General features: G+C 41.0%; 1 protein-coding gene across 2 annotated transcripts in view; it reads left to right on the forward strand.

Moving 5' to 3' along the window:
* Positions 1-26,341, forward strand: part of nav3 (neuron navigator 3) — a 277,797-nt gene that overhangs the window by 212,578 nt on the left and 38,878 nt on the right. For both annotated transcript variants that reach the window (XM_084711111.1, XM_084711112.1), the window contains exons 13-21: positions 9,268-9,391; positions 11,998-12,307; positions 14,278-15,004; positions 17,909-18,334; positions 19,052-19,093; positions 21,235-21,392; positions 23,233-23,427; positions 23,893-23,945; positions 25,700-25,723. In XM_084711111.1, the coding sequence (XP_084567237.1) occupies positions 9,268-9,391; positions 11,998-12,307; positions 14,278-15,004; positions 17,909-18,334; positions 19,052-19,093; positions 21,235-21,392; positions 23,233-23,427; positions 23,893-23,945; positions 25,700-25,723 (2,059 nt within the window). The remainder of the gene's footprint in view (positions 1-9,267; positions 9,392-11,997; positions 12,308-14,277; positions 15,005-17,908; positions 18,335-19,051; positions 19,094-21,234; positions 21,393-23,232; positions 23,428-23,892; positions 23,946-25,699; positions 25,724-26,341) is intronic.

Below are 26,341 nucleotides of genomic sequence, written 5' to 3' on the forward strand. Positions count from 1 at the left end.
GTCTGGAGCAAGCAAGTACTCTCCACAACCATATGCCAACCCCTGAAAATTATCTTGCAGCCCTTTTGGGGAACCCTTCCCCCAGGTTGAGAACCACTGCACTAGCTTATACAAGGTTACACTATGCAGGGAATTACAGTCTGAGGCATCACAGTTGTGTTTGTCCACTGAACAGAAGCATCACAAGGGAAATACAGTGTGTTTTCTGATGGATTTTGAGGGGCAGACTATGACTAGTTTCGCGCCATCTGCCCATTTCCTCGCCGCTTATGAAGCCTGGGAGAGAAGCCAATATCCTCCGCAGCAGTCTCCTCTCAAGCATCCCGCTCTGTACATTGTTGCTCATTGTTAATTTAAGAAGTTATGACACAAAAGTCCGGCTCACCCGCCCTCGCTGTAGGGTTATTGAGTTCGTCTGTGCCATTTTTAAGGATTCGTCTCCCCCCTCCCCTTCTGCAGGAGAAGTGGTGACGTGCATGTGAATTTGTGCAGGTCTGGGGGGAGGAGCTTGGTTAGCCACAGTTCTGTTCTGTCAGAGCAGCCGGAGCTGATCCAGGGAGTCGGCCCGATGAAATATTCAGCCCGTTACAGTCAGGCGGGCTCTCATGAGGAGCAGCGCAGTATTTTTGTTTTCTTTTTGTTTTATCAACCTTTTATCCCAGGAAAATCCACAGAGCACGGATGCTCTTCTTCAGTGGTCCCCAGCTTCCCATTCATACAGACAAAACACATCATCTATGACTGTTCACTGAGCTGCTCCACTGGAGCGCTGCACTATAGAGTAATAATAAAGGTTTTCCCGGTTTTATCTGCAGGCTTTATGGAGACGTTGATCAATATAGATGAGTCAACCATTACCTCACTGTGTGTGGAGGTACCTGCCTTTCAGAAATCATTTTCTAGCCTCTCTCTAGTTTGAAATTAGAGTTGCTTCATATACTTGAAGGGAGCTTGTGCTAACAATATAGACTACCTTCTGCATGACTGTTATTATGAACTTGTGTCAGAACTATTGGGCATGAATGAGCATGAATGTTTCCTTATTTTATGTGATATTTGTTCTTGTTCAACACAATTAAAGTCTGTTCTTATCTGCTTGAGAATGTTGATGAATCATGCCGACAGTGTGCCTGCAAGGAAATTTGCAATTAGCATATGGAAACACCCAAATAAATCCGTAGAAGGGCAGCAGACTTAAGTGCCGTGTCGAAACCGCAAATCAACAAGCCACTTAAATCTGACAAGTAACGTCTAGAGCACTCTGACAGAAGAACAGGAACAGGAAATGTGCAAGTATTGATGGATGCCACAAAAGTTCTTTAATTGTTGGCACGATTTCAGAGAAGGAGATCAAATCTGCACATACAAATGATTCAAGCCTGAGGTCCATTGTCCTCTATAATGTGATCTCTTTTTTGGATGTCTGTGATGTTTTTACTTTCAGTTTTATAGTTCTTTGGTTCTTGTTCTCTAATATATCTTAAAATTATCAGTCCCAGTAGATTTTGTGGTACTTGTTGTTGCAGGTGGTAACAACAGACATGACTTAACACGACAAGTCCCAGAATTCTAAGGGGCAGCCAAACATTCTGCTGAAATGAGCATACGGTACAAAAAATGTACTTTTTACAAGAAGTATCATCAGAATAAAATGTGTCAATATCTGTAGTTGTGATGAAGGAACATCCTCATTGGATTGCTAAAACTGCATGTGTTGTGGTCATTGATTTGCTGAAGTTTATTCGATCAAGTTTATATAAAAAAAAACTTGCTCTGTAATAGTTCTGTTTCTCTTGTGATGAAAAATATTGATGTGAAGCTTAATTCTGAGGCTGTTCTGCAAATAGTTTTCTTACAATAACAAATATTGCAACTTCTGATCAATCTATAATAATTACAGACTTAAATTCTGGCTAGTCCCACCCACTTCCGCTGTACACACCACCCATGACCAGTTTCAGCCCTGCCTATTCTAAGTACAGATGTGGATACAAATTTAGTTTAGTATTTATTTTATTAGTTTAGTTGGTAGAACTGATACAGAAAAGATGGTACTCCTCTATGGAATATTTAAAACTGATCCACTGCCAAAATGACATTTGTCTTGTTTTACACAATTTAATCAGCAATCATGGTCACCACAAAGCTGTGTGATACATACAGTGCTTTTTCTTTGAATGCTTCCCACTTGATTTGCTAGTTGAGCATTAGCATTAGAATTCTAAGGGCCAGTTGCTTATGGCCCTGATACATCTGTAGGACAGTGAACAGCAAAGACTGCGGCTGATATCAGTGTAATAAATTACCAACAGTAATGCTGGTCTACAGGCTGCATAGTTTTCTGTTAATTCCTTGTGCATGTGAAGGCAATTTAAAGCCAGCATGAGATGAGTGTGGCGGACGCTGCCACTAATAACGACAACTACTGGGCCAATAGAGAGAGTTAAGTAGAAAATGTAAATATATTGAATGACTGTTGCAGGGAAAATGCAGACCATAAATAATTCCAAAAATGGACCTTGATTTCAAACTTAAATTTCAGACTTTGTTTCAGACTCTGTCCTTGATAAAGATGTTTTTAATGTGTAAACACTAGAAACACCAAGTCTGATATGTTGAATACCGTAAATTGCCTTTCTCAATAGCATTTCAGTGTACACAGCCAGTCATGTATATGTATGTCTCCCTCTAGCTTTATACTATTTCTACAGCTTTATTGGAAAGTTTCGAGGTCAATATGTTCACATCTTCTTCCAGATAATCTGTCCATTGTCTGCGTTTCCATTCAGCAAGTTAATTTTGCTTTTCTTTGTTCCTTTATACTATCTCAGTTTGTTTATTAATATGCTTAAAGACTAACATTCACAGAAGTGAATGAAAAAGCTAAAGGGCATCTTTACTTTGTAATTATGACTCCAAGAGCTATTCACTGTGACTCATTATGTTAATTAAGCAAGAATTAGCTAAGAATAGTTTTAATCATATTACCCACAGTTCAGACTAATTCTCAAGAAGAAAGACGATTTCCAATATTGTATTAGAGAGACCACCCTCAGAGCAAAGAGCGATATGTTGCAGCCAGGGGAAATAGTGCAAGATTATTCTCATGTTTAGATAAGAATTGAAAGTCAATGAGCTTCTTCACAGCCATCTGCCTCTGCGCTCTCATTCTGTGGTGATGAACTCCACGATTAACTATCCTCTCACTACTGTTTCACCATTCCCCTTTCAGCATTACCCAAGTAAATGTGTAGCACTTCACGTTATCAAGTTCAATTTGTCTCAGTATGGAGGAAATTAATAGTAATATGGAAAAAGTGATCTTTTTCTCACTTTAAAAGAAGCTTGAATGGTATTTGAGATGTGTAATTAGGCATAAGGAGCAATCAGCAGTCGGAAAAGACCATCTGTGTCTTTGATCTCTCCTAAATTTCCTCTTTTCATCTCAGTTTTTTCATCTCTTTCATGCGCTCAGAAACAATATTTCTACGCCAAATAAATATATGCATACATAGAGGCAGGGCTTTCTGTATGTCTGCGGGCAAAACCTGTCTTCTGGAGAACAGCCAAGCCACTTTGGGCTGATTCATTTTGTTGCGAGCGTTAAATTTGGCTCTGTCTGCCCCTGTTGTCTGTCACGCACTGAAGGCTGGTCTCAGAGGAAGCCACAGAGTGGACTGCAACTCCCCTGTCACTTCTGAGGCAAGTAAAGCTGAGCAGAGGGCTAACTTTAAATCAGATCTCAAGGTGACCTGGCAGCCCCTGTCATTGGCAAAACTTAAAGACCCCGCCCAGCACCAACCGCGCATTTAACCTCGACACTCAGATGTGTTGCTCAACTTGCTATTGGAATGAGATGCCGCCCTCAAATCAAAACGAAGCCGCTGTACCAGCAAAGACAGGGCTAACTTTAAGTCAGAATGTTAAGGTGACCCGACAGCACCTGTCATCGCCAAAACCAGGCCTAGGGGAGAACCAGATGCCAACTCATTATCATGACCTCAAGTAGAAAAAATGCTTCACTCAGGGAATTTCAACATTATTTTGTCTTTAAATCAAAATAGATTAACAACATCCCAGTACATTGACAGTTCTGCTTTCAACTTGTCATCTAATTTAAAGAAACATTTACAGGTAAGACCAACCGCTAACGTTAGCCCAGAGGACGACACCTAATGTTGTGACCAACTGCTGATGTTAGCTACAGAGAACAACTACTAATGTTGGCTACACAGATCAGCCGCTAACATTAGCGACAGTGCTATAGAACAAAGTATAACATTAGCTATAGAGGACAAGTGCTAATGTTAGCTACACGGGCCAACTGCTAACATTAGCTATCCAGTTAGTTAGCTAACCTGTTAGTAGTAGTACTACTACTACTTAAAGATACGCTGGAATTGTAGCTGGTAATTCTGGTAACCAGGATGGTGTGTGGGTAAAAACACAAGCCCTGGACCAGAATAAGTTTTTAGTAGTTTACTTGAAGTTTGGGTGTGAAGTGTGAATAGCATAATATTATTTTTAAAAGTACATTCAAATGTGCATAATTACAGAAATTAATCTAAATGTTAATTTGTACATAGGAGCAGCTGGACAAACAGTTAATGAACCCAGCAATGAACACAAAACATATTAGGCTCAACAGTTTCACCATATTTGATAGAAGTAATCCAAAAGTAAAGAAAAGTAATGAAGTGACATTTTTTTTATATTGTGACACTTGGATTGGGTGACTATATTTTTTAATAGGTAATTACCAATTGTGCCCCTCCCAACCCTGGCCAAAAGTTAATGACCCTGACCAGCACCAGTTATAGATTTAACCTCCGCGCTCAGACGCATTTCTATCATCTTCTTAGAAAGAGTCCAAAGCCGTCAGATGACACCGCCCTCGACTCAAAACTAAGCCACGGTACCAGCAAAGACAGGCTTAAGTGCAGATGAGAGGAAATGATTAAAGGGAAACAAGCCAGGCGTGTTTCAAAGCCATCGATTTCCTCTGGCTTTGTTTGCAAAAGCCTTGTGTGTACAGAAACATACTCCCTCAAACACTCGGTCCGACTTGTGTTTGATATCAGGGCTCCACTCGCAGCCTCTTTTTTTTATTATTAAAGGACTGCAGTAAAAGCTGTAGATACACGACGGCAAAGCTCAGATTGACAGAAAGGATGCCATTTATTTTTCTATGACAAGCTACTCTGTGCTTCCAACATCCATTTCTGAGGCGCTTTTCCGATAATGGCTCTGAATTGAAGGAAAATGAAATCTCAAAATGACAGATTAAGGAAGGATTAGTCATGATGTTCAATATCACAGAGGCCCATTACCTGGTTTTCTTTTGCTTGGTTTCTTTTTCATGATTTCTTCTTTTCTGTTTTTATTTTTTGCTCCTTTTTTTCTGCCACATGACCACACAAAAGACTGTTTTATTTTCTAAGCCTTAAATTCATCATCATTTAAACATAATATATACAGCTTTAATATTCTATCCTAAAACCAAGTCATGCAGTTTGAGTCATTGACTCGGTCAGATTTGGGCCGTAAAGATAAATGCTGCTCATTATAAATCTGTCATGAGGGCAAATCAATTTTGCACTGCACCAGTGGACAACTGGGTTGCAAGGTGTCTGCTCTGCACTACATTCGTTACAAACCTTTTACAGGTGTCAGGTGATTATAGACCATCTATTGAGTTTTGCATGAAGACTCTAGCAACTGCCAGTGTTGGAGAAACTGTTTTAAACTGCAGCTTACCAAACTACTATTTACTTCTCACTGAAGTAAATAGTAGTTAAAGGACCAGCGTGGTGGATTTAGTGGCATCTAGTGGTGAATTTACAGATTGCAAGCACATCATCTCACTCTCCCCTTCCAAGCATGTAGCTTAGGGCTGTGATGGTATGGATTTTTTTGTTACCACTATGACAACACAATATATTCCAGCAGGATGACTTTTTACCATGATTGCCCAGATAATTAGGCTGCATTTTATCTGAGTTTATTGTCACTATCGCAGGAATTTTGGCAGTGTATAACAATATCAGTGGCTTTGTGCCTACAACATTAGCTTCAGTACACTTGTATCCCTTTCAGAGGCTTTGTAATCCAGCTTTTAACGGCAGAGTCTTTATGTAGACTTTGTAAAATATCCATAATGAAAAATGCAACACTACACGTCATCTGTTATTATTTATCCATTTTTCTGTGTTGAAAACAGCTGTTGTTGTTGTTAGCATGTTGTAAGCCATCCACTGGCAGTTCCCAGATGCCTTCGGTTGAGTCTGTTGACCAATCAGAGGCTGTACTCCTTACTTGTGAACCAATCAGAGGCGATGTTCCTGATTTGTCATGTGTGATATCACTGATCTCGGTCGGCATCATGACCATGGTTGTGCACTATCAGGCACTAAACTCTGGTTGTTTCACGTACAACTACAGATACCATTTTTTATTTCCCAGAAGGGCACAGTCACAATTGGCTTACCCTGATGTTCTTACCCTAACCAGTCCTAGCTAACCCAACCAATGAAGGCAACAAGTAGTAGCCAATCACAGGCAGAGGTTATGACTTTTTTCTCATGGGAAAAAAACTTTGGTATCTGTAACCTTGATGGTCTTTTTTTCAAGATCAAAATACACATTTTAAAGTGGCATTTTATTGTGATCACCTGTATCATAGTCATGTTTCATCAGCATCTCTCTATGACACACCTGGTGGATGGATTGCGGCTGCACAATTAATCGTAATTGCGATGAAATCACAATGTGCCAAGTGCAATATCCAAATCACAGAATCAGAAGAAAATTGCAATTTTTTGAAGAAGGAAAAATGTATGAGAAAACAGTGTTATAATGAGGTGCTGTAGTGCTGCAGAGATGACCTGCCCTCCAAACTTGTTCTCCAGACCTTAGACCTTGTTTAGTACAGACCTCAATAAATATCACATCGCCACCATTTCAATAGTTTTTATTTTATGTGAACATGAAAATTGTAATGCAAAATGGATCATTTCCACTAACTGTATCGCATATCACAATTTCAGTCAAAATAATCACAATGTGACTGTTTTAAGTAATTGTGCAGCCCTAGGATGGATTATTTTGGCAAAAGTGTTGCATTTAATGTTGATGTTTTTTTGAGTGTAGTTATTGAAGTACGTGCACTTAAATACACCCTAACAGCCCTTTACATCTCCACAGAGACACGTATCTTAACATTATGATGGTGAGATTGTTTCATGTTAAGAGTTTGTTTCATGTTTTTTCATTTTCACGACTCTTAGCACTCTATTTAATAAAAAGCTGCAATACAGCTAATGAATGGCATGCATGCTTTAAGGATAACAACTCTTATGGTTATTGATTTTCTCAACAAACTTAAGAAAATCAATAATGCCATTATCGTCCGTGGAGAGCTCCTGTACACATCCACACATCTCCAGCTCGCCCACATTTCCCTTCCGTCCTCCTTTGTGAGCCTTAAAAAAAAAAAAAAAAAAAAAAAAATCGTAGTCATTATTCTCTCATTTTCAGCCCTGCCTTTGGGTTTCATCCTTGTCTGCCATGAATTATAGATGCTGAGGCTGAAATGACTTGCTGGAGAGGGGGGGAAAAGTGTAATTAGCTTCTGGAAGTTGCTTCAGAATTTTATTTTTAAAAGAATAATTTCACACACAGGGTGTGTCAGTCACATCAAAGTCCCTTTGGATGTGTTGTTGGCTGTTTGTTTGAAACTCTTTGTCATCTGTCAGCGTGATGCCGATCACAGCGTGCGGCTGTGTCGTTGTGCGAGTATTGATTGTCACCTCTTTCTCTAGTCACTCATTTTCCTTCCAGATTTAAAACTCTTTAGGACGTTTGGTCTGATTTGTCATGCAAATTAAGGGTGGAGTCCCTTCACGCACACCCACACACACACACACACACACACATAGATGTAGATAAAGGCAAACACACATACGGATGAGACTTGACATGTTGGCATGGAAACCAATTAGTATCTGTGAGGACTTTGTGTGTCTGTACAGTGCATATGTGAGCTGCCACAGCGATGCCTCACTGCCACAGACAATGAAAGAGAAGAAGAAGAGCTAATATATTGTTATTGAAAGTGATTTATTGTGTCTGATAGCTGAAAATGGCTTTGCAGATTAGAGAAACACACCGCAGGGCTGTAATTCTGTTGTAATTAAACAGCATGCGTGTGGAAATGATCGCCATTCGATCCATACGCTCCTCATTTTAAGGGGGCTCTGTGTCTGTCAGCCCTCCACAACAGCTAAATAATGACGCGCTAATGAAGATCCCTTTATTCCTCCACACACTCTGAGTTAATGAGAAGCTTAACGATTAATGAGCCAGAGCCTCTTTTTTTCCCCCTCGAAAAAGAACTCAAATACCCACAAGTCAATGGGGCCCTAAAAGGGAGCACAGCTGTTTGAAGAGACAAATTTGGCAATTACAAATGATCTGCGGGTTTGCTAGCCAAGCTGGTTTTAGGAGGCTGAGAGAAAATTATACATGTGCTGCATTCCAGCTCTTTTTAAAAAAAATGCAATCCTTCAGTAACATGTAGAATAAAGTTTTAATTAGTAAGAAGATGATGATGGCAGATGGAGTGCAGGCAGAGTGCTTGTTAGTAAAGAACAGAGCACTGTCACTGCGCCTGTTCGAATTACCATGTTTACCATTTAGCAGAGGTGTGGACCCGAGTTAGATGAGTCACAAATTTGATCAAAAAAGACTCAATGACTCATTACTTCACTTCACTACTTAAACAAAGTTATTTTTTACTGAGCTCCAGTTGGAAAAAAATGATACCAAAGCTAATTTTATGCTTGCAATGTATGCAAAATATGCAGGTCAAAAATTAAAGATGGAGACATTTGAAGTTTTACAAATAACAGTAAGTTAAGGTTAAGAAAGCTATTGCTGAGCTCACAATAGCTTAACTGCTAAATAACTTTGCATATCAACAACACAAGAAACTAACTGTTACATTACACCTTATCTAGGACTTCCAAAATTGGCAACCTTGATATGTCCTGGGACATATCAGCCTTAATTGGAGTGTCACTCTGGACTTGCCTGTCTTAATTTGAGACTTGACTTGGGACTTAAGTGCAAAGACTTGAGACTTACCTGTGAGTCACAAAATAATGACTTGGTCCCACGTCTGCCACTTAGATTAAAAGGCTGTAAATCAAAACTGTGCGTGGACCTTAATCACCTCTGTTCTTCTTCTCTGTTCCTCTTCTTCTACAGTTGGGACGACAGCAGTTCGGTGAGCAGCGGCCTGAGCGACACATTGGACAACATCAGTACTGATGATCTGAACACACCCGCCTACTCTGCCGTCAGCTCATCACGCAAAAGCAAGGGAGCACAGGTAAGAGCCAACCATTTGCTAAAATTCTGCAGCACCTAGCGGGAATAGATGCTAATATTTTCATCCACTGGTCCCGCAAGTCCCTAAATTTGAAACATTTTTGGTGGCCCAAATGATAACTTAAGTTAAAGCAATACAGGAAAGTCCATTTAATACAACTTAGCAGTCTTACTTAACTGTGACACGTGTTGTCCACTCTTCCCATGACTTATGATTTTGTGTTTCCTGAAGTCATAGTTTCTGATGAATGAAGAACTAGACTTTTCAGCTAGTTAAAGAAACTGGTGACACACACCACAGTGCATTACATCCTTAGATGTGACATATTCTAGCTGCTTAAACTCCTGCTTCCATTCACTCTGACATTTTTGTTGCTGTTTTGTTTTTTTTGGCAACGTTATACTGTCAGTCTCTTTGTCTGTTAGTCTGTCCACCGCTGTGGTCCAGACACTAATATCTCATCTAGCGCCATCATCAGGTCAAAATTTCAACAATACACTAAAAACCTAATGAGATTTCCATCAGCATTTGCTGTACTTTGTGTTTAGTGCTAATTAGCAGCAACATACTGAACTAATATATTGAACTTGATGAAAATTCTACATCCTGTAGTGTATGGCCGAAATCACAGTAAGGGGTTACTTTACTATTGTATATATGCTTACCATTGGAAGTGCAACTTTGTCATGACTTTGCACCTTGAACTTTGACTTTTGTGCTTATGCATATGTCAAAGTCTGCAGTGCGACATTTGAAGTAAAAAAAAAAAATAAATTGCCGCTTGAAACGCAGCTTTACACTTGAATGCGCTGTCATCGAGGCTTCTGTCATCTGTCAAAGAGCTGTCACAGGTCTGTGCTCTCTCTGTGACTCAACGAATTGTGGCTCTGAATAGTCAGAAAAGGACATACTAAATGTTTTAGTGCATACTAACTAGTATGTGTATCGGAACGCAACATAAGTCGTTGCCTATTCATTGGGTGGAGTAAATCAATATCAGTAGTGCAGTGTTGGAACTTTTCTGGCATATTTGTTTTAATTAAAGGGGCATTCCACCGATATCATTGACTGATATTTACTCATTATGAGGAGCTCTACTCAGCCTGTGAAAACACTTTTATTTTGTATACTGTAACTCAAGAGGGAAAGATGTGAAAAGATGTGGGCTTTTCACAAGGAGAGTTTTATGAAAGCTGTTACTGAGCTGCATAATGTGAAATATACACATAATTATTGTGTTTGTATCTTGACCAATACTAAGGAATAAACTCAGGACATGGTGGTCGGTTTTGACTGTTCTTTTTATAAATCTGCCTCTTGTGAGTCTCTCAACTTTGTAAAAGTGCAGTACTAAATCACTGGAGTGCTATTTAAACACAAAACATGAGAGGGAAGTACACAAAGTGATTACATAAACTGCTAAAAAAAAAAAAAATAGAGCACTAAAACATGGAAGAAGATCAAAAATGGTGAATTGCCAGATCTGACTGAATTGATGCTCATATGCTAAGTTATAAGCATGTTGGTTTAGCATGAAAATCAAGGCCAGTCTGTATGCACTCTGTAAAATCACAGCTGAGGGAATTAACTGCAGACTGAAGGCCACCGCTCAGCTCTCCTCGCAGGCTTGTGCTGTATTCTGCCAAGTATCTTTGGCCCCTCATGAAATACTCAACAGACCGGGCTCTTAAGAGACTCTGGTGTTGCTAGGGAGACTGGCCATCTGTCAAGGTAGGCTAGTTATCACTGCTGTATGCGCGCGTGTGTGTTTGTGTGGGTGTGTTTGTATGCGTCCCAAAAGAGGAGATCTGGACACGGGTGATTCCAAAGATAGCTGCGACTTCACACACACAGACACACACACCCTGCTGCTCTGTTTGTGCACGGACTTATATCTCTTTTTGTTGGCTGTGTGTGTTTAAATAATGCTTCTTAAAGGATCGTACCGGATCATGTTTTGATCTGATATTGAATGCTGCTATTTCTGATACCTTCAGTTTACCAAGAAAATAACTTAAAGACATTCAGATTGCTTTGATTTGGTGTTTATTCAGTCCAGGTGCATTTAAAGGGATATTCTGGATTATTTGAGGTGGGGTTGTATGAAGTACTTATCTAGTACTTATATAAGATGCTTAGTTCCAGGTTTCCAAGACTACCACTGCCTCAATCTGTGAATTTGGTTGTGGTATTGTGTGATTTTGGTGAATCCAAACTATCTTTCACAGGAGTTACAAAAAAAACACACTGAAACTAACCAGCTGAGCAGCAACTCCTGTATCCTGCAAGGTAAAATTACTGGCGTTTGGTTGGTGTGGAGAGTGTGATATTTGCCTTCTTTGACTGTGGTTTCCTGTCAGAAAGGCTATCTGGCAGCAAAGTAAAGTGGCGAAAATATTCCAAATATAGCATGCACTTAAATTGCTATTAAATTTTTGGGTGGCTACTGTAGGTAATACACTCTCTATGGATAAGTACCTCATAAAACCTCTGCAAGGACACCCAAATACTTAAGATTTTAGGAGACCACAGTTTTCATTATTTTACTGAACCTTCTATTAATATATTTATCTGCTTTCTTTGACACCCCCACCCCCACCCTGCAGTCCCAGAGAGGCAGCAGGTCCAAGCATGCCGAGCAGGAGGTGAGCAGCAGCTGGGCCGGAGCTGAGGACCTGAAAAAGGTTGAGGAGGAGCTGGACGCGAGCATGGACCCCAGCGGCGGCTCCTCCCGCTGGAAGCCCTCCTCATCCTCCTCTTCCTCTCAGGCCCAGGGCCAGTACGAGGAGGCCGGACAGAAGGCCGCCGCGCTGGCCCAGATGTCCCAGACGGGCTCGTGGAGGAGGGGCATGACGGCCCAGGTGGGCATCACGCCACCCAGGTCCAAGGGTACCTCTGCTGCCCTCAAAACACCAGGTAGGAGACATGTTTTATCTTTGAACATAATGAGTTGAAATGAAGTGGGTTAGTGCACAAAGCCTGGGTTTTATCAACTAGGATTAATTCTGAAGCCAGATAAAATCATTATTTAACTTTTAAACTAGCTTAAAATTCAGAAAGATTCCATTAGTTTTTACTTTAAACCTAGATTCAATTCAACTCAATTCAATTCTTGAGGGGGTTCAACTTTTAACATGGCTACCTTTTTGAGAGCTCCTCCAGGGCTCGGAAATACGACCTCAGTTGAACTCTTGAGCACTTTGAGCTTCTCTGCTGAGTCAGAATGAGTAGGCTAACCAACTTTTAAGCCAGCTAGCAAACAATATAATGTTTAGTGAACTCTTTAGCTTGCTAGAAAACAACGTAACATGTATTTGTTTGTTTTGTTTTACTTTTAGCTAGCTAGCAATCAAGGCAATGTTTTGTTAACTTTTTAGCTAGCTGGCAAACAATGCAACTTTTAACTTTCCAGTTAGGTAGCAAAGCAAAGCGCAATGTTTTGTAAAGGAATACAGAGCAGCTGAAAGTGAGCAGTTTTCCCTTCTCTTTTATACTTCAGGTGAACTTTAATTTACTAAACAGAGATTAGTTTTTAATTGTGCAAGACTAAGACTGTTCAGGCTAAGTTTGACAAGGGATTGGTTAGGTTGCCCCAAAATTTAATTGTCTTTAACTGACACAAGATGCATCAGTGAAAAAGAGTTGTCTCCTTAAAGGTTGGAAAATGCACAAATATACAAAAAAAAACAAAAAAAAAACAAAAAAAATCACTTTCAACATTTCCACATGATGATACAGGTTTTGAAACAAATGTTCCAAAGCAGAAAGGTACCAGAAGAGAAAATGTGTCAGGAGCCTTAAGAAATAAAATATTATGCCATTTAGGACATTTATGATATTGTCTGTTCCAGCTGTGGTATTTAATTCAGGTGCCAGTGTGTCAAATTGGATTAGTGATAAAACAAAAGTTCAAAAAATCCTGGTTCTTTTTTAATCAACAATATCATATGCTTTATTTCTGAATGCATCTGTTCATTTAAAAAATGTAAACTGTGCTGACTGTGAACTTGTTTTTCCTTTTAGATGAAAAGATTTCTTGAAGTTCACTTTTCCATTAACTCATTATTACATTCTCATGCAGTAAGAAGCGTTCAGTGTATTTAAAACTACATCACAACAGTACAACTGCATGCATTTTATGAACAACCATCATTACGTTTTCAGCGCCCCAAGGGTTTAAAGGTGCAGTAAGTAATTCTAGAGAAGGAGTATGAGAGTTTATTGAGCCTCATTCCCAGGTCATCAAATGTGGATGTTTTGTCAGTGAGATTTGACCTGATTTGACCTTGAGCTGCTTCCCATCAAAGGCTATAGATTTTCTAAATCCTGAAAACAGACCCAAAAGGAGGAGCAGAACTCTAGTTTTCTCTCAGGCCACTTGAATTACATTATGCTGAAACGTTATTGTGGAACTTTTGTCCAGTGATGCCAAAAATAAACTGCCTACCCCAGCTTTGACCTGAACTTATCTAAAGAAATCCTGTATACAGACACCATAAATGTCTTTAGTTGCAATGTGTGAATTGTGCTTCACTTTTATACTACTATTGATTTTGGATGAACATATTTTGGCATGGAGATTCATGGGTTGCAGCAAATATTTTCCTTCTACCCAAAAACTGATGATTTGATTATTTTTTTCCCTGATTCGAGTACTTGGAGACTTTGCAGTTGTTCTTAAATTTTCAGTCCACTCAGCAGGTTCAGCAGCTTTGTTGTAGATAAGTATTGGTTTTCGATGCAGATGGCTGTTGTCCAAAATGTACACTAATTTGGCTTTTCCTTCTCTGTGGCAACACAGGTGATAAAAACAAGCAGTGGGCCAACAATGTGCTGAGGCTAATGCTTTTCTATTTGTGCTAATATGAGTTTATGCAAATTGACAGGCAAAACTGATGATGCTAAGGCCTCGGAGAAGGGCAAGGCGCCTTCCAAGAGTTCAGCCGGTATCCAGCGCTCGCCCTCGGATGCTGGGAAGAGTAGTGGAGACGAAGGTAAGAAACCTCCCTCTGGCATTGCAAGACCACCAACCACTGGCTCTTTTGGATACAAGAAGATCCCGGGTCCCACTGGAGCTTTAATCACCTCCAGTGGTGCAACGCTCACCAGCGGCTCAGCCACCCTGGGCAAGGCGCCCAAATCCTCAGCTGCCCTTGGCAAAGGCACAGGCATCGGTGGCGTGCGTAAGACCAGCCTGGACGGCTCACAGCCCCAGGATGATGGCATCCTCCTCAGCTGCAGCGGGTCCAAAGTGACCCTGCAGTACCGCTCTCTCCCCAGACCGGCCAAATCCTCCAGCGGGGTGGCAGCGGGGCGCAGCGGGCACCGCTCCAGCTCCAGCAGCATCGACTCCAACGTCAGCGGCAAGTCGGCTGGAGGGGCAGCCACGCAAGCGGGTGCCAAACGCAGGGACGGGAAAATGAGCTCGGACCGCTCCAGTCCCATCACCATTAACCAGACAGACAAGGAGAAAGTGGCAGTGTCAGACCAGGACACAGGAGCAGGACTGTCCACCTCCCCCAAGTCCAGCCCCACGTCCAGCTCAGCGGGCCAATCGGGCCTCAGGCAGCCAGGCTCCAAGTACCCCGACATCGCTTCTCCTACGTTCCGCAGGTCAGGCACACAACACATGTCCACAACTTCTGTTCTGTCTTTGTCCCTCACCATGTGTGTTTCTACGTGGATCAAGCATTTCATCACATACTTTTCCAGTCCCTCGAAAGTTAGCAATAAGAAAGAGTACAGCAAGCCTGCCTTTTGGTGTAGTACAAGTTTAAAGGGATAGTATGGATTATTTGTTGGTGGGTTGTTTGTGGTACTTATTGATAATCAGTGTGTTGCTTACAATAGATGTTGGTTGGCATCCCCCCAGTCTGGAGAAGCAGAGACGGGTACCAGCACAGAAGCTAAGCAATGTACTACTGTGGACAGGTTCAGCAACAAAACACATTTTAGCTCCGCCTAAAAAATCCATATCAGTTTAGTTATACGCTACACTACATTACTTGTTCACAAGCATCCTTTTTGATGAGAAACTACAGTTATAAGAGCCAAATACAACCTGCAGCTTATTTCAACGCATATATCTGTTAATTGTTAGGTGGCGCCCCCTAGTGGATGCAGTGAATGTGATGGGAGAAGCGTAAGGAACGTGAAAGTCCACATTCGGTCTAGGTGAGGTGGAAGGATGGTTCAAACAAACACAGGACTTTCACCCTGCTTTCGCCTATGGAGTTTGGTTGGTTTGGAGAGAGCGATATTTGGCTTATATGGTAGCGGTTTCCCATCAGAAAAAGCTCTCTCACAGTTAAGTAGAGCCATGAAAACATTCGTACACTTGAACTGACATGGAATTTTTTGGATGGGCCTTTTTGAAGTGGCTAAAATATGTTTTGGTGCTGTCAACAGCAGTGAATTCCTTTGTTCCCATACTAGTACTCCTCTCTGCTTCTCCAAACTTCCAACCGTCATCATCTGTAGCTAATACACCAACTATCAATAAGTACCTCATACAACCCCACTTCAAATAATCTGAGCCTCTCCTTTAGGTCTTATTTTGTAACGATTCAGACGTCATCGACACATCAATTTCAGAATTAACGGGTGTTTTCATTCATTATGATGAACTGATGTTTGCGCTGCTCAGTGATGTTTTCCTGACGCACGCTGTTCCCCAGACTCCTCTAACAGATAGGGGCATTTATTGAAGATGTCATCTGTGGTGGCGAAATATACTCTGTCATCTTTATCAATTTCAGATATGTTTGGATGCACAAAATGAATATAAGACACTTAATAAATCACATTTCAGCGCCTTCAGAATCAAATTGATTGAGTGAGTCTACTCGGCTGCACAGCCAAAGGGCGCCATTACGTAGATTGTTCCCTGGTGTGGATGATAAGCCTCTGCAGATGAAACATATCTTTACCCCCGAAGATGAAGGTCTGATGGCTTTTCACTCAGGTCAGGCGAATCCAGTTTAGCAGCCTTGATCAGAACAGACAGGAGACAGGAGTTTCTCAGTTTCACGCCGATCCCTGACTCATTAGAAGCATGCGTTCGGCAGGCGTGTCCAAACATCCGTCCCATCCGATCTGTCAAGCCAACCCGTTTCATCTGCATGTCTTCAAGCTTTTTTCTTTTTCTCAAGAGAGCGTCACCTATATATTTCATGTGGTTGCGGTGACAGACTGGGACAGGCGCAATATGAGTAGCAGGCTGCCTGAGCATATGTGGGAGGCAAACAGGGCTGAGTGGCCTAACAGAGTAGGTTATTTAAAGTCACGGGGTTGAAACGGGCAAAGCTGTGAGAGCAGATGTGTCGATGTAAATTACAGAGAGTCCACTGCTGAAACGAGCCGGAGTTTGCTGCAAGGGATAAACGTGTTGGGAATTGTGCTCAGTCTTTGATCAGTAGTTTAAAGTTTGTGGTACAATAAGGATGTGAGGATGTTTTCGTAACTGTTTTTCACTCTACCACACTAACCCTAACCCTGAGTTTCTTGATGCGTGTGACCCATGCAGTAATACAAATTCATATGTACAGTAATATACATTAGATAACCTCAATGTAATCTACTTTCTTAACCCCAAACTAATCCAAAATCCTTCATTTTCCACTCAGTACAGGCATTATATGAAGTGACCCCACACAAATTGCAACTGATGTTCTTTCAGCTGTTCTAGTCTCACTAATATGTCATTTATAACATGTCAAAAGTCAGACTTATTTGCCTAATCCCTGCTGGTCTTTAGACTGTGGTGGAAACAGACAACAGCAGACAGAACAAACCTTTTAGTTCCCTGAATAGTAGTTCTTAGGACTAAAAGTTCTTGGTACTTTGGATGGAAACATGGCTAAAATATTTTTATTTATTTTATTTATTTATTTATTTTGCAATATATTTGTCATCAAAACAAGTTCTTTTTCTTTTCCATTTTTTTTTTTTTTTTTACAAAGTTTACTAGCTCATGGTCATCGTTGCAAACATTTATGGTGATTAGTGCCAATTTGGCAGTCAAGAACATTTTGAATGTAAAGTGCTTTTTAAACTGATATTTAAATAACTTAAATTTATGTTAATCTATGCACATTGATTAGTGACAATTTAGATTGCCTTGTATACAAATATACTATTATAGTGGTGTTAATTTAAATGATTATTTTAGGAAGGACTCGTTTTGTATGTTATAGAGGAGACTTTTATGAGTGATAAACATTTGCCAGATTTTCTGTAATTTGTGTGATGTTCACACCCTTTTCCCTTCACAAAATCTACTTAAAAAGGTATTTTTGGTAGGCTCTTTAGGATATTTAGGTAATTTTCAAAACTTTCCCTTGTTTTCTCTCATTCGGAGCACATTCAGGACACCAATCCATTTGTTTATGTTGCAGTTTGTGTGAGGTTGACCCACACGTTTGGGTAAAATGCCTGGACTGAGTATGGATCTTGCAGATGCTCATCACTCGTCCTCTGAGCATTTCTAAATGACTGCACCCACCTCTCTACCCCCAGATTGTTTGGCACCAAAGCCAGCAGCAAGGCCAGCTCTCCGGGCACGCCCGACTCTGGCAAGTGCCCCTCAATACTGGGCAGCCCCCACGGCACACTGGCGAGGCAGGCCAGCCTGGACTCGCCCTCCTCCGGCACGGGGAGCTTGGGCAGCGCTGGCGGCATGAGCGGCGGCAGCAGCCCACTGTACGGTAAAACCCCAGACCTGTGCACTGACTCCCCGGCCTCCAGCCCGGCCTCTGGCCTCTCCCTGCCCTCCAACGCTCGGCCCTGGCCTGCCTGTAGCTCGTCAGCTGGCAGCAAGGACACACTGAGCTGCCAAAGCATGACCAGTCTGCACACCAGCTCTGAGTCCATTGATCTGCCGCTTGGCCACCACGGGCCTAAGGTCACACGAACCGGCAGTGTCAAGTCCACCCTGTCTGAGGGGTGAGTAACAGGGAATACGATTTGGCTGAATCGTATTCATTGTTTCATTTGAGAACAGAGACAGAAAGTAGATCTCCCTACCCTAATATATAGACATACAATTCAGAGAAAGCCTCAGAAATAATAATAATAAGAGGAAGAAGAAGAAGAAGAAAAAGTCTTGGATTAAAGTTTCCCCATATTAAATCACAGCACAGAGCCAGTGACTAATAGTTTTAGTCTAGTCTATCCCTTTTACTACTCACTGACCCAGCTGAAATCATCATTAAAGGTATTTAACACAGTAAAGACAGTATTAGTTGTGGGTCAAAAGTCATGCTAGAAAAATTATCACAATAAGTTCAGATCATTTTAGATGCTCATTGCCATGAGAAGGGTGTTTCCATTGTTTTGTCCACCCACGATGCATGCAATACATCACAGACCGTAGAATAAACAGGGCACAAGTTTATTTTCCCTTACTAGTTCAGCTATATGTCTCAAAAATGAAACAATTGATTTAAATATTGCCTGTTTTATATTTGTTGTCTGTTGTACCGTGATGCATTAGTAATGTCTTTTTTTTAGTGTTTCTCCATTGTGTGTGTTTACATATCTGTGTTGTGTGTGTCAGTAGTCAAGTTCATAAAAATGTGACCAAAGTCTCTTTCTCATGTATCACAAAAACAGATGTTCTCTGGTGTTCATCTAATTCACTCATCCTCTGTGTTTTAACAGCATGCCTCTTGACAGAAACACGCTCCCCAAAAAGGGACTGAGGTACAACACTTCTGCAGCCAGATCTAATTCTCTACTCTACTTATTTTATTCACTCGCATAGAGCATAAGTATACATTTGACATGAAAATAACCATTCTGATATCAAGTGTGCATGTTGTTGTACATGTGGCAGGGTGTGACACCATCTAGGGCAGTGGTTCCCAACCAGGGGTACCTGTACCCTGAGGGGTATCACGAAATAAGACTGAATAGTCACCAACTTTTTATACGATATTCTGTTCTTAATAAATCATATATGGGATAAACAGTTTGAATACACTACTTAGCTTAAGATAGTAGATAAACAGGTAAAGCAGTTAGCTTAAAGTACTGGATAAGCAGATAAAATAGTTAGCTTAAAGTGCTATAAATGGTAGAAATAGATAGTTTAAAGAATTGAATAAAATGTTAGCTAAGAAACAGTTAGCTAAAAGATAACTAGCTCTTGCTCGTGTGGGATTTGACTGCATTCCTTTTAAGTCGCTTTGGATAAAAATGTCTACAGATGACTGTAATGTTAATGTCACGGATAAGTGATGGATGAACAGTTAAAATACATACAGATGTTGCTGAAAGCGTAGGCTACTTCAGCTCATCTGTCAGGGTTGTCGGTGTACACCTGACAAAAAAAGGTTGGGAACCACTGATCTATGGATTCTAGGTAGAAAATACTGTGATTGTCTCATGCAGCATTCACACTGCAGGAGGAAATCTCTGCACACATTGGACTAGCTGTGTGGTTAAGATTTAAGAAATGCATGTCATCTGTTGTCTCAAATTAAAGTTTCGATCACCTTGTGAATCCTACCGTGTTACCTCAACAAAATGTTGCGGCACAGAAGTGATGATAGCCGTCACATGACTCAGGGTTCTGTACCGCAGCTCTTGAAGTCCAAATAAGATTACAACTCTTTAAGCAAGGCAAAACAAAACCTGATGCAGTATGAATGCTGACATGATTAGGCGGAGATGAGTTTGTCTGTCCGTTTGTGTACCTGCTACTTCTTGTGTGCATCCTTCTCAGATTCTCATCACGTGCACTGTTAGAAATGGGGCAAAAACACAGCCACCATGACAGAGCAGTTCTTCCTCAGCTCCCCAGAATGGACTAAACCTCATGATAACATTTGATCTGTTAGCTGAGGGGGGAGAAGTAGAATGGATACTTTGAATTTAGCCGGGACTAAAGGGACTGAGACAGAAATACCATAACCCATTCATCACAGTGGCACAACCTCTGCAGGGAACAACCTCTCTGGCCAATTATACAGTACTGCTGCAGAGGGGTTGGATGGGGCATGCTGTTTTCAAACCATTCTTTTATTTCAATGGCGTGTGGTGCTTTTTTTTGGGCCTAAAAACATCTTATCTCGTACTACACTTCATGCTTGTTGGAAATGATGTTCACTACAGACCACAGTGTTTACTTCTAAACCATTTTTTCAAGTCAGCAACAAATCTTTACGGCCGTCTGTTCACATTTTTTTTTTTGCGTGATCTTTAGATTTCTTACAAGACTTATAATTCCCTTCCCTTTAGTCATTTAGATACGGACGTTAGTCCAGCTTAAAGGCGTTCAGTAAGCACTAAGTACACCGAGTCAAACCCTGACCCTTGGATTTTTCAGTCACTTCCATTTCAACTCGACTGCTGCTGTGTCACACCATTCAACACACTCTCAGACACCCAATCCCTGGTGGAGAGAATGGGAAGCACGGGCGTGGGGGACTGGAGCGGGGTCAGATGTGACAAGCGTAGTAATGGGGGCGTTGGAAGGGAAGACGGCGCTGAAAAGGGATGAGTGCAAACTCAATTATCATCCTCAGAGGATTAAATATGGCCGATTGTCATGCCTGCGATAAGGGGGCCGTCTGTTGCTGAGCCACTTTGGAGCTGGGGAGAGAAGAGATGAACGGCAGCGTCAGTGTGTTTGGCAGCTTTTGAGCCAAAGCAGTGTGTGTATATATGACCGTGTGTGTGTAGATGCATGCATGTGATGGGGCTGCATGTTTTTTTTTTTTTTGCCATTTGCTTCGATTATGTAGCTCTGCACTCATTTCATTGACACAGAACTTCACAGCTTTGACCTCCAAATATGTCTCCTTCTGCCCTGACTTAACTGCGTCTTTGTGGGTGTTCAGGTACCCTCCGTCCTCCCGGCAGACGTCCCACGAGGAAGGGAAGGAGTGGTTGAGGTCCCATTCAACAGGGGGACTTCAGGACACAGGCAGCCAGTCCCCACTGTCTCCTCCTGGAGCTTCCTGCACCACCACTGGAAAATACCACTACTCCAACCTGCGTAAGTCTGCAGGAATACACTGATTTTTTAGCTCAGAACCACACTAAACCCTCATGTTTTACCTGTGCTCTCAGCAGCCTGTGGTGCACTGGGATTTTATTTCTGAACTGTGAGGAGGATGCACATTTTTACTTCCTCTGACTGTTTGAAAATCTGTTGGTTTCACATCACAGATGATGAGGAAAGGCATTAATGACAAGAGTCAAAGTGCACATCATCATTACATCCTAGTGCACCACAGAGCATCTCTCCTCTCCTGCTCTTCACCGCAACACAATGTTTTTTTTTACAAGGAAAGAAACAATGTATTGTATTTAATCCTGAATTCACAAGAAGGCCCAAGCAATTAACAATTTGTCTTAGACAGGGTTCTACAAAGTTTATAAAGTTCCTTCTAACTTGAAAACTCTCAAAATCGTACAGTTTCTTAAGGGAGTCTGTGGATATTGTGGTTACTAGTTTGTTCACAAACATCAGCTGTTTATCTTGGCAGGTAAGAGAACCCAAACACAACATTTGCATTACAATAAACACAAAGATTTTTTGGCAGAAAAAATACACTTTCACTATCCAGCGAACATCAATACTAACTGAGTCATTATTGTTTATAGGAACACTCACTTGACACTGGCAGGGCCAATTATGGAACTGGATTTATTGTATTATGTGAAGTGCAGTCATCAGCACCACTATAACATAATGAGAGTTCAGTCCACTTGTGACTCTGTCCACTCAGGATAATCCATAACCGGTTTTAAAATAGCTAATACAGCTTATCAACCTCCAACCTCTGCTGGTGGGCATTTAATTTATTCAGTCTGCCAAGAAGTAGAGATAACTCCCCCCATCAGCCTCAGCAATTCTCACCCAACACGTACACACTGGCAGCCCAGACCTCCTCCTAGCGTGGTTTGAGCGATTAGATCTTAATGTGCCCTCCATGCCTCTTGAATGCACCCAGGCTCCTACTATGTCCATATGTAGTGAACATCCAGTCATTGTGTTTGTTTTCAGAGATCATATTTAGCAGTGTAAACATGATGTTGTTTTTCACAGCCAAGAGTCTTATGTGGAGTCTCTAAAACTGGCCATCAGCATCACGGTGATGCTTCTGATCTTAGGCCAAATTAAAGTACAACACAATTAAGTCAAATTATTTAATTTAGTAGTTAGTCTCAGAGCCTGGAGTCAAATATCACAACATAACGAAATCATCAAGAACCAACAAAAGATGAGAGACTACACTAGTTTTTGTGCGCTTTCACAGCTACATGCCACCTTCACGTTCGCTCGCACAATCATACACACATGCATACACTGACAGAACAGCCACTGGGGGCATTTAAGGTTTCTTTTTTTAATAAGAGAATTGGACACTTTGACGGTCAGTTGGAGGAGCTGGGGACCAACCTGCCACTCTTGTCATTACTGGATGACCCGCCCTACTTCCTGAGCCACAGCTGCCCCAAGTGACGATTGCAACAGTTTTTTTTTGTCTTTTTCATGACATAAAATAGTTGTAAATCTATTTATTTAAAACATTTTCATGTTCCTAAAATGTGTGAAAATGATGGATATGAAATGGGATGTGACAGTAGACGCACTGCCTTCAAAACAAATTGTGTGACACTGATTTGCATTGAACATTTTTCATGCAGTGATTAAAAATATCTTTAAAGTGTGGAACAAATTCAGATCATATCTGCAACATTTGTCAGTCATATCCAGCTGTAACTGGGTTCTTATTTCCTGCATGAATGGGTGATCACTGATGCGCCTAACACACGCAAAAATCTAACAGGGGGAAAATAAAGTGCAGTGTTGTTCTTCCTCTGTGCAGTGAGCCCCACTAACATCAGCCAGTACAACCTGCCACCAGGCAGCACCAGCATGAGCCGCTCCAACAGCATCCCCGCCCAGGACTCCTTTGACCTGTACGGAGAGGGTCACCCACTGGGTGGCAGCGCGACCTCCCTGGAGGATCGACCACGGGCCATCAGCCGCTCCGGCTCCTTCAGGGACAGCACTGACGAAGGTAGGACACACTCTTTAAACACAGCACCCTTTAAATGAACTGACCTCCTCACTAAGAGGCCATTAGAAATCATTTTCAGCCTGCGTCCGCCAAAGCTCCCATCAGTCATCACATACTTTAATACCAGATTTAATGGGCTCATACTGTGAGTGACTTGGCTGATGGCTCTCTCTGTTCTCATCTTTTTGTGGGTGATGTAAGAGGCTGTGATTGCGTCCATATAGAGGTCAGCTTTTTAACTGGCAAATCATGTTTTTCACTGCCTTCTTATAACAGTTCACAGCTGTCAAGTGTTAATCAGTCAGCTGGAGAAACAAGAATAAAGAAGAAAGTAATTCAAATGACTTAAGAACTTGCTTATGGCCAGATTCATTAGAAAGTGTACAATATTTATACATATGTTAATTTTAAATGTATGTTGCTGAACCTTGTTTGTCACTCATTTCTCTTCCTGTCTGCTTACAGTCCACGGCTCTTCATTGTCTCTGGTCTCCAGCACGTCTTCACTGTACTCTGCAGTAAGTAACAGGACAGCTTTTCTTCTTACATTTACAGCTCTTCAGAATTAATATTACAGTCAGGCGCTGTATATGTAAAGCTAGTAAACATTTAAAGCTGCTCTAGTCACTGTTAATATTAAAAATGTATCAAATGACTACAGGTATAAGGTGAAAGGAGCTGCTGTTAATGACGACCACCAAGAACTGTAACGCAACTTTGCAGGTCCACTCATCTCTGTGGAGCGTTTTAACATCTGTTGTTTAACCACTGTACTTTATTTGTTTATGTGGTAGAGACGGTGCACTTTAATGAACATCAGTGTAAAATTACAAGATGTAAACATGCCCAATTATAGCAAATATGCTGATTTTCATCCATAGACACCAGGCAGGTAACAGAAAACAGAAATATTGCAATGGCAGTGTGCAAATACAAATATACAAAACTCAGACAATACAATGTGCAACATGTCAAGTCACAGGTGATCACAGTTTTGGTTTGATTTAAGCAATTGTTTGAGATGGATCTTAAAAGTTGCACATGTAGAGCACTCCCTTATAGTAGTTTTTTGGAGTACTTGTACTTTTATGAGTATATTTTCAAGTATGTTCTTTTACTCGTTCTTAAGTTGGAATTGCAGGTAAAAGTGAAAAAAGTTCTGTAATTTTCTTCCTTTTTATATATATATATATATTTCAAAAATCAACTTGCTTCAGGGAGAATAAAACCCCTTTCTATTTCATGTTCTAAGTAACCAAAAAGGTTCAGGATTAGAAAAATTCAAACAAAATATGCTTTAGTCGTGCACTTGGGGGGGTATCCTTCAAAGATGCAAAATCTTTTTGGAGCTCAAACTCAAGCTCAAAATGATTGATATGTTTGGTGGAACTCGTGGGAAGCTACAATGGTCGGTCAAATTTGCAGAAAAAGTTGTTCAGATTTCATGGAGATTGGATGAATTTGCACGAATCATCAGCATCGCAACTTCCTGGAGGGACTGATGAAACATCAACGCTTAAACTAACTAATACTCTGAGTAGAATACCTTGTACTTTAGCTTGAGCATGTTCCTATTACCAGTACTTTTACTTACATTTGAGTAATATTATGGTGATGTAGCAGTACTTGTACTTGAGTAGAGACTTTCAGTCAATTTTAAGGCAGATATTTTAACGAGACAACTCTTCCTAGAGATGCAGAGTGACACTAAATGTTATGTTCACTCACTTCCAATATTTCTGCCTTCTTCCTTCTGTTTCTTGAACCAAACAACTTTTCATCGCTGCATGCTTCTAACATAACTTTGGCAGACAAGACTCTGGACAAGTGTTGGGTTCCTAATATCACAGGCAGCGCTCCAGTCTTCACGTTCAATGATGCAGCAGATTAGCTTCAGGGAGAACGATCGATTACCACCCACCTCCGCCTGTTTCCAATTGCACTCGCAAAGTTGCAGAGGAGGCCTGGATGAAACATGGAGATAGTTTTGTTTACAAAGTTTTGCCTCGGGTCAAATTAATTTATTTGTTTTGTTATCAGAACCATTTCCCAATTTATTCTCTGTCTGATATTATCCATTATTTTTCTGACACTTTAATCTAATTTTAATTAAAATTTGGCTCAGTTCTCTTCGACTGTGCGTTGGCCATTTCCTCACTTTATTTTCACTGACATTAAAATGCTTCTCATGCTGTAGATTCTAATTCGTTTTTAAAAGATCCTTGATTGAACATAACACAGAGAGCCGATATCTCTTCTTTTCCCCTTGCAGACGGAGGAGAAAGCACACTCAGAGGTAAGGACGGGTGATATTCCATCTGTCTGCATGTCTGCTTCTCTGCACCACCTTCCTCCTGCACATTCATACACTTAAAGACATTCACACCTTGAAGCTGCTCAGTGGAGCTGCAGTGCTGCAGTGTTTGTCAGCCACTGAGCAGCTCTGCAGATCGGGCGGGGTTTCAGTGCCTTGCTCTTGGGAACCTCACTGAAGAAAATGATTTTTTCTTAATAAGTATAAATTGCTTGATTTTATTCCGGGGTTCATATCAACAACCTCCATGTCACACGCATGTTTTGCTGCCCTCGTGGTGACCGCCGGCCGTTGTTCTGTGTCTGTATGTTTGTCTTTCTGTTGCACTGCGTCTGTCTACGTCAATCAAAGCACAAACAGTGATATCTATTCAGCTAAATTTGGTCTATTTTTGATGATCAGTTTGACCAAAAAGTACAAGAAAAGCGATGTTATCAAATCCTACAATAAAGCAGTTTAACGCCATGTTGCATTGCTTTTAATTATCAGTAAATCTTTTGCACTCACTTCATCTTGATCATAAATAACCACACAACCTTACTGTGCTTCATAGCTTAATTTACTCATTATGAAAACTGACACTATACATATATAATGCAT

This window comes from Lutjanus erythropterus, chromosome 22, assembly GCF_056507025.1.
Source record: "Lutjanus erythropterus isolate fLutEry1 chromosome 22, fLutEry1.hap2, whole genome shotgun sequence".
Taxonomy (NCBI): Eukaryota; Metazoa; Chordata; class Actinopteri; order Lutjaniformes; family Lutjanidae; genus Lutjanus; species Lutjanus erythropterus.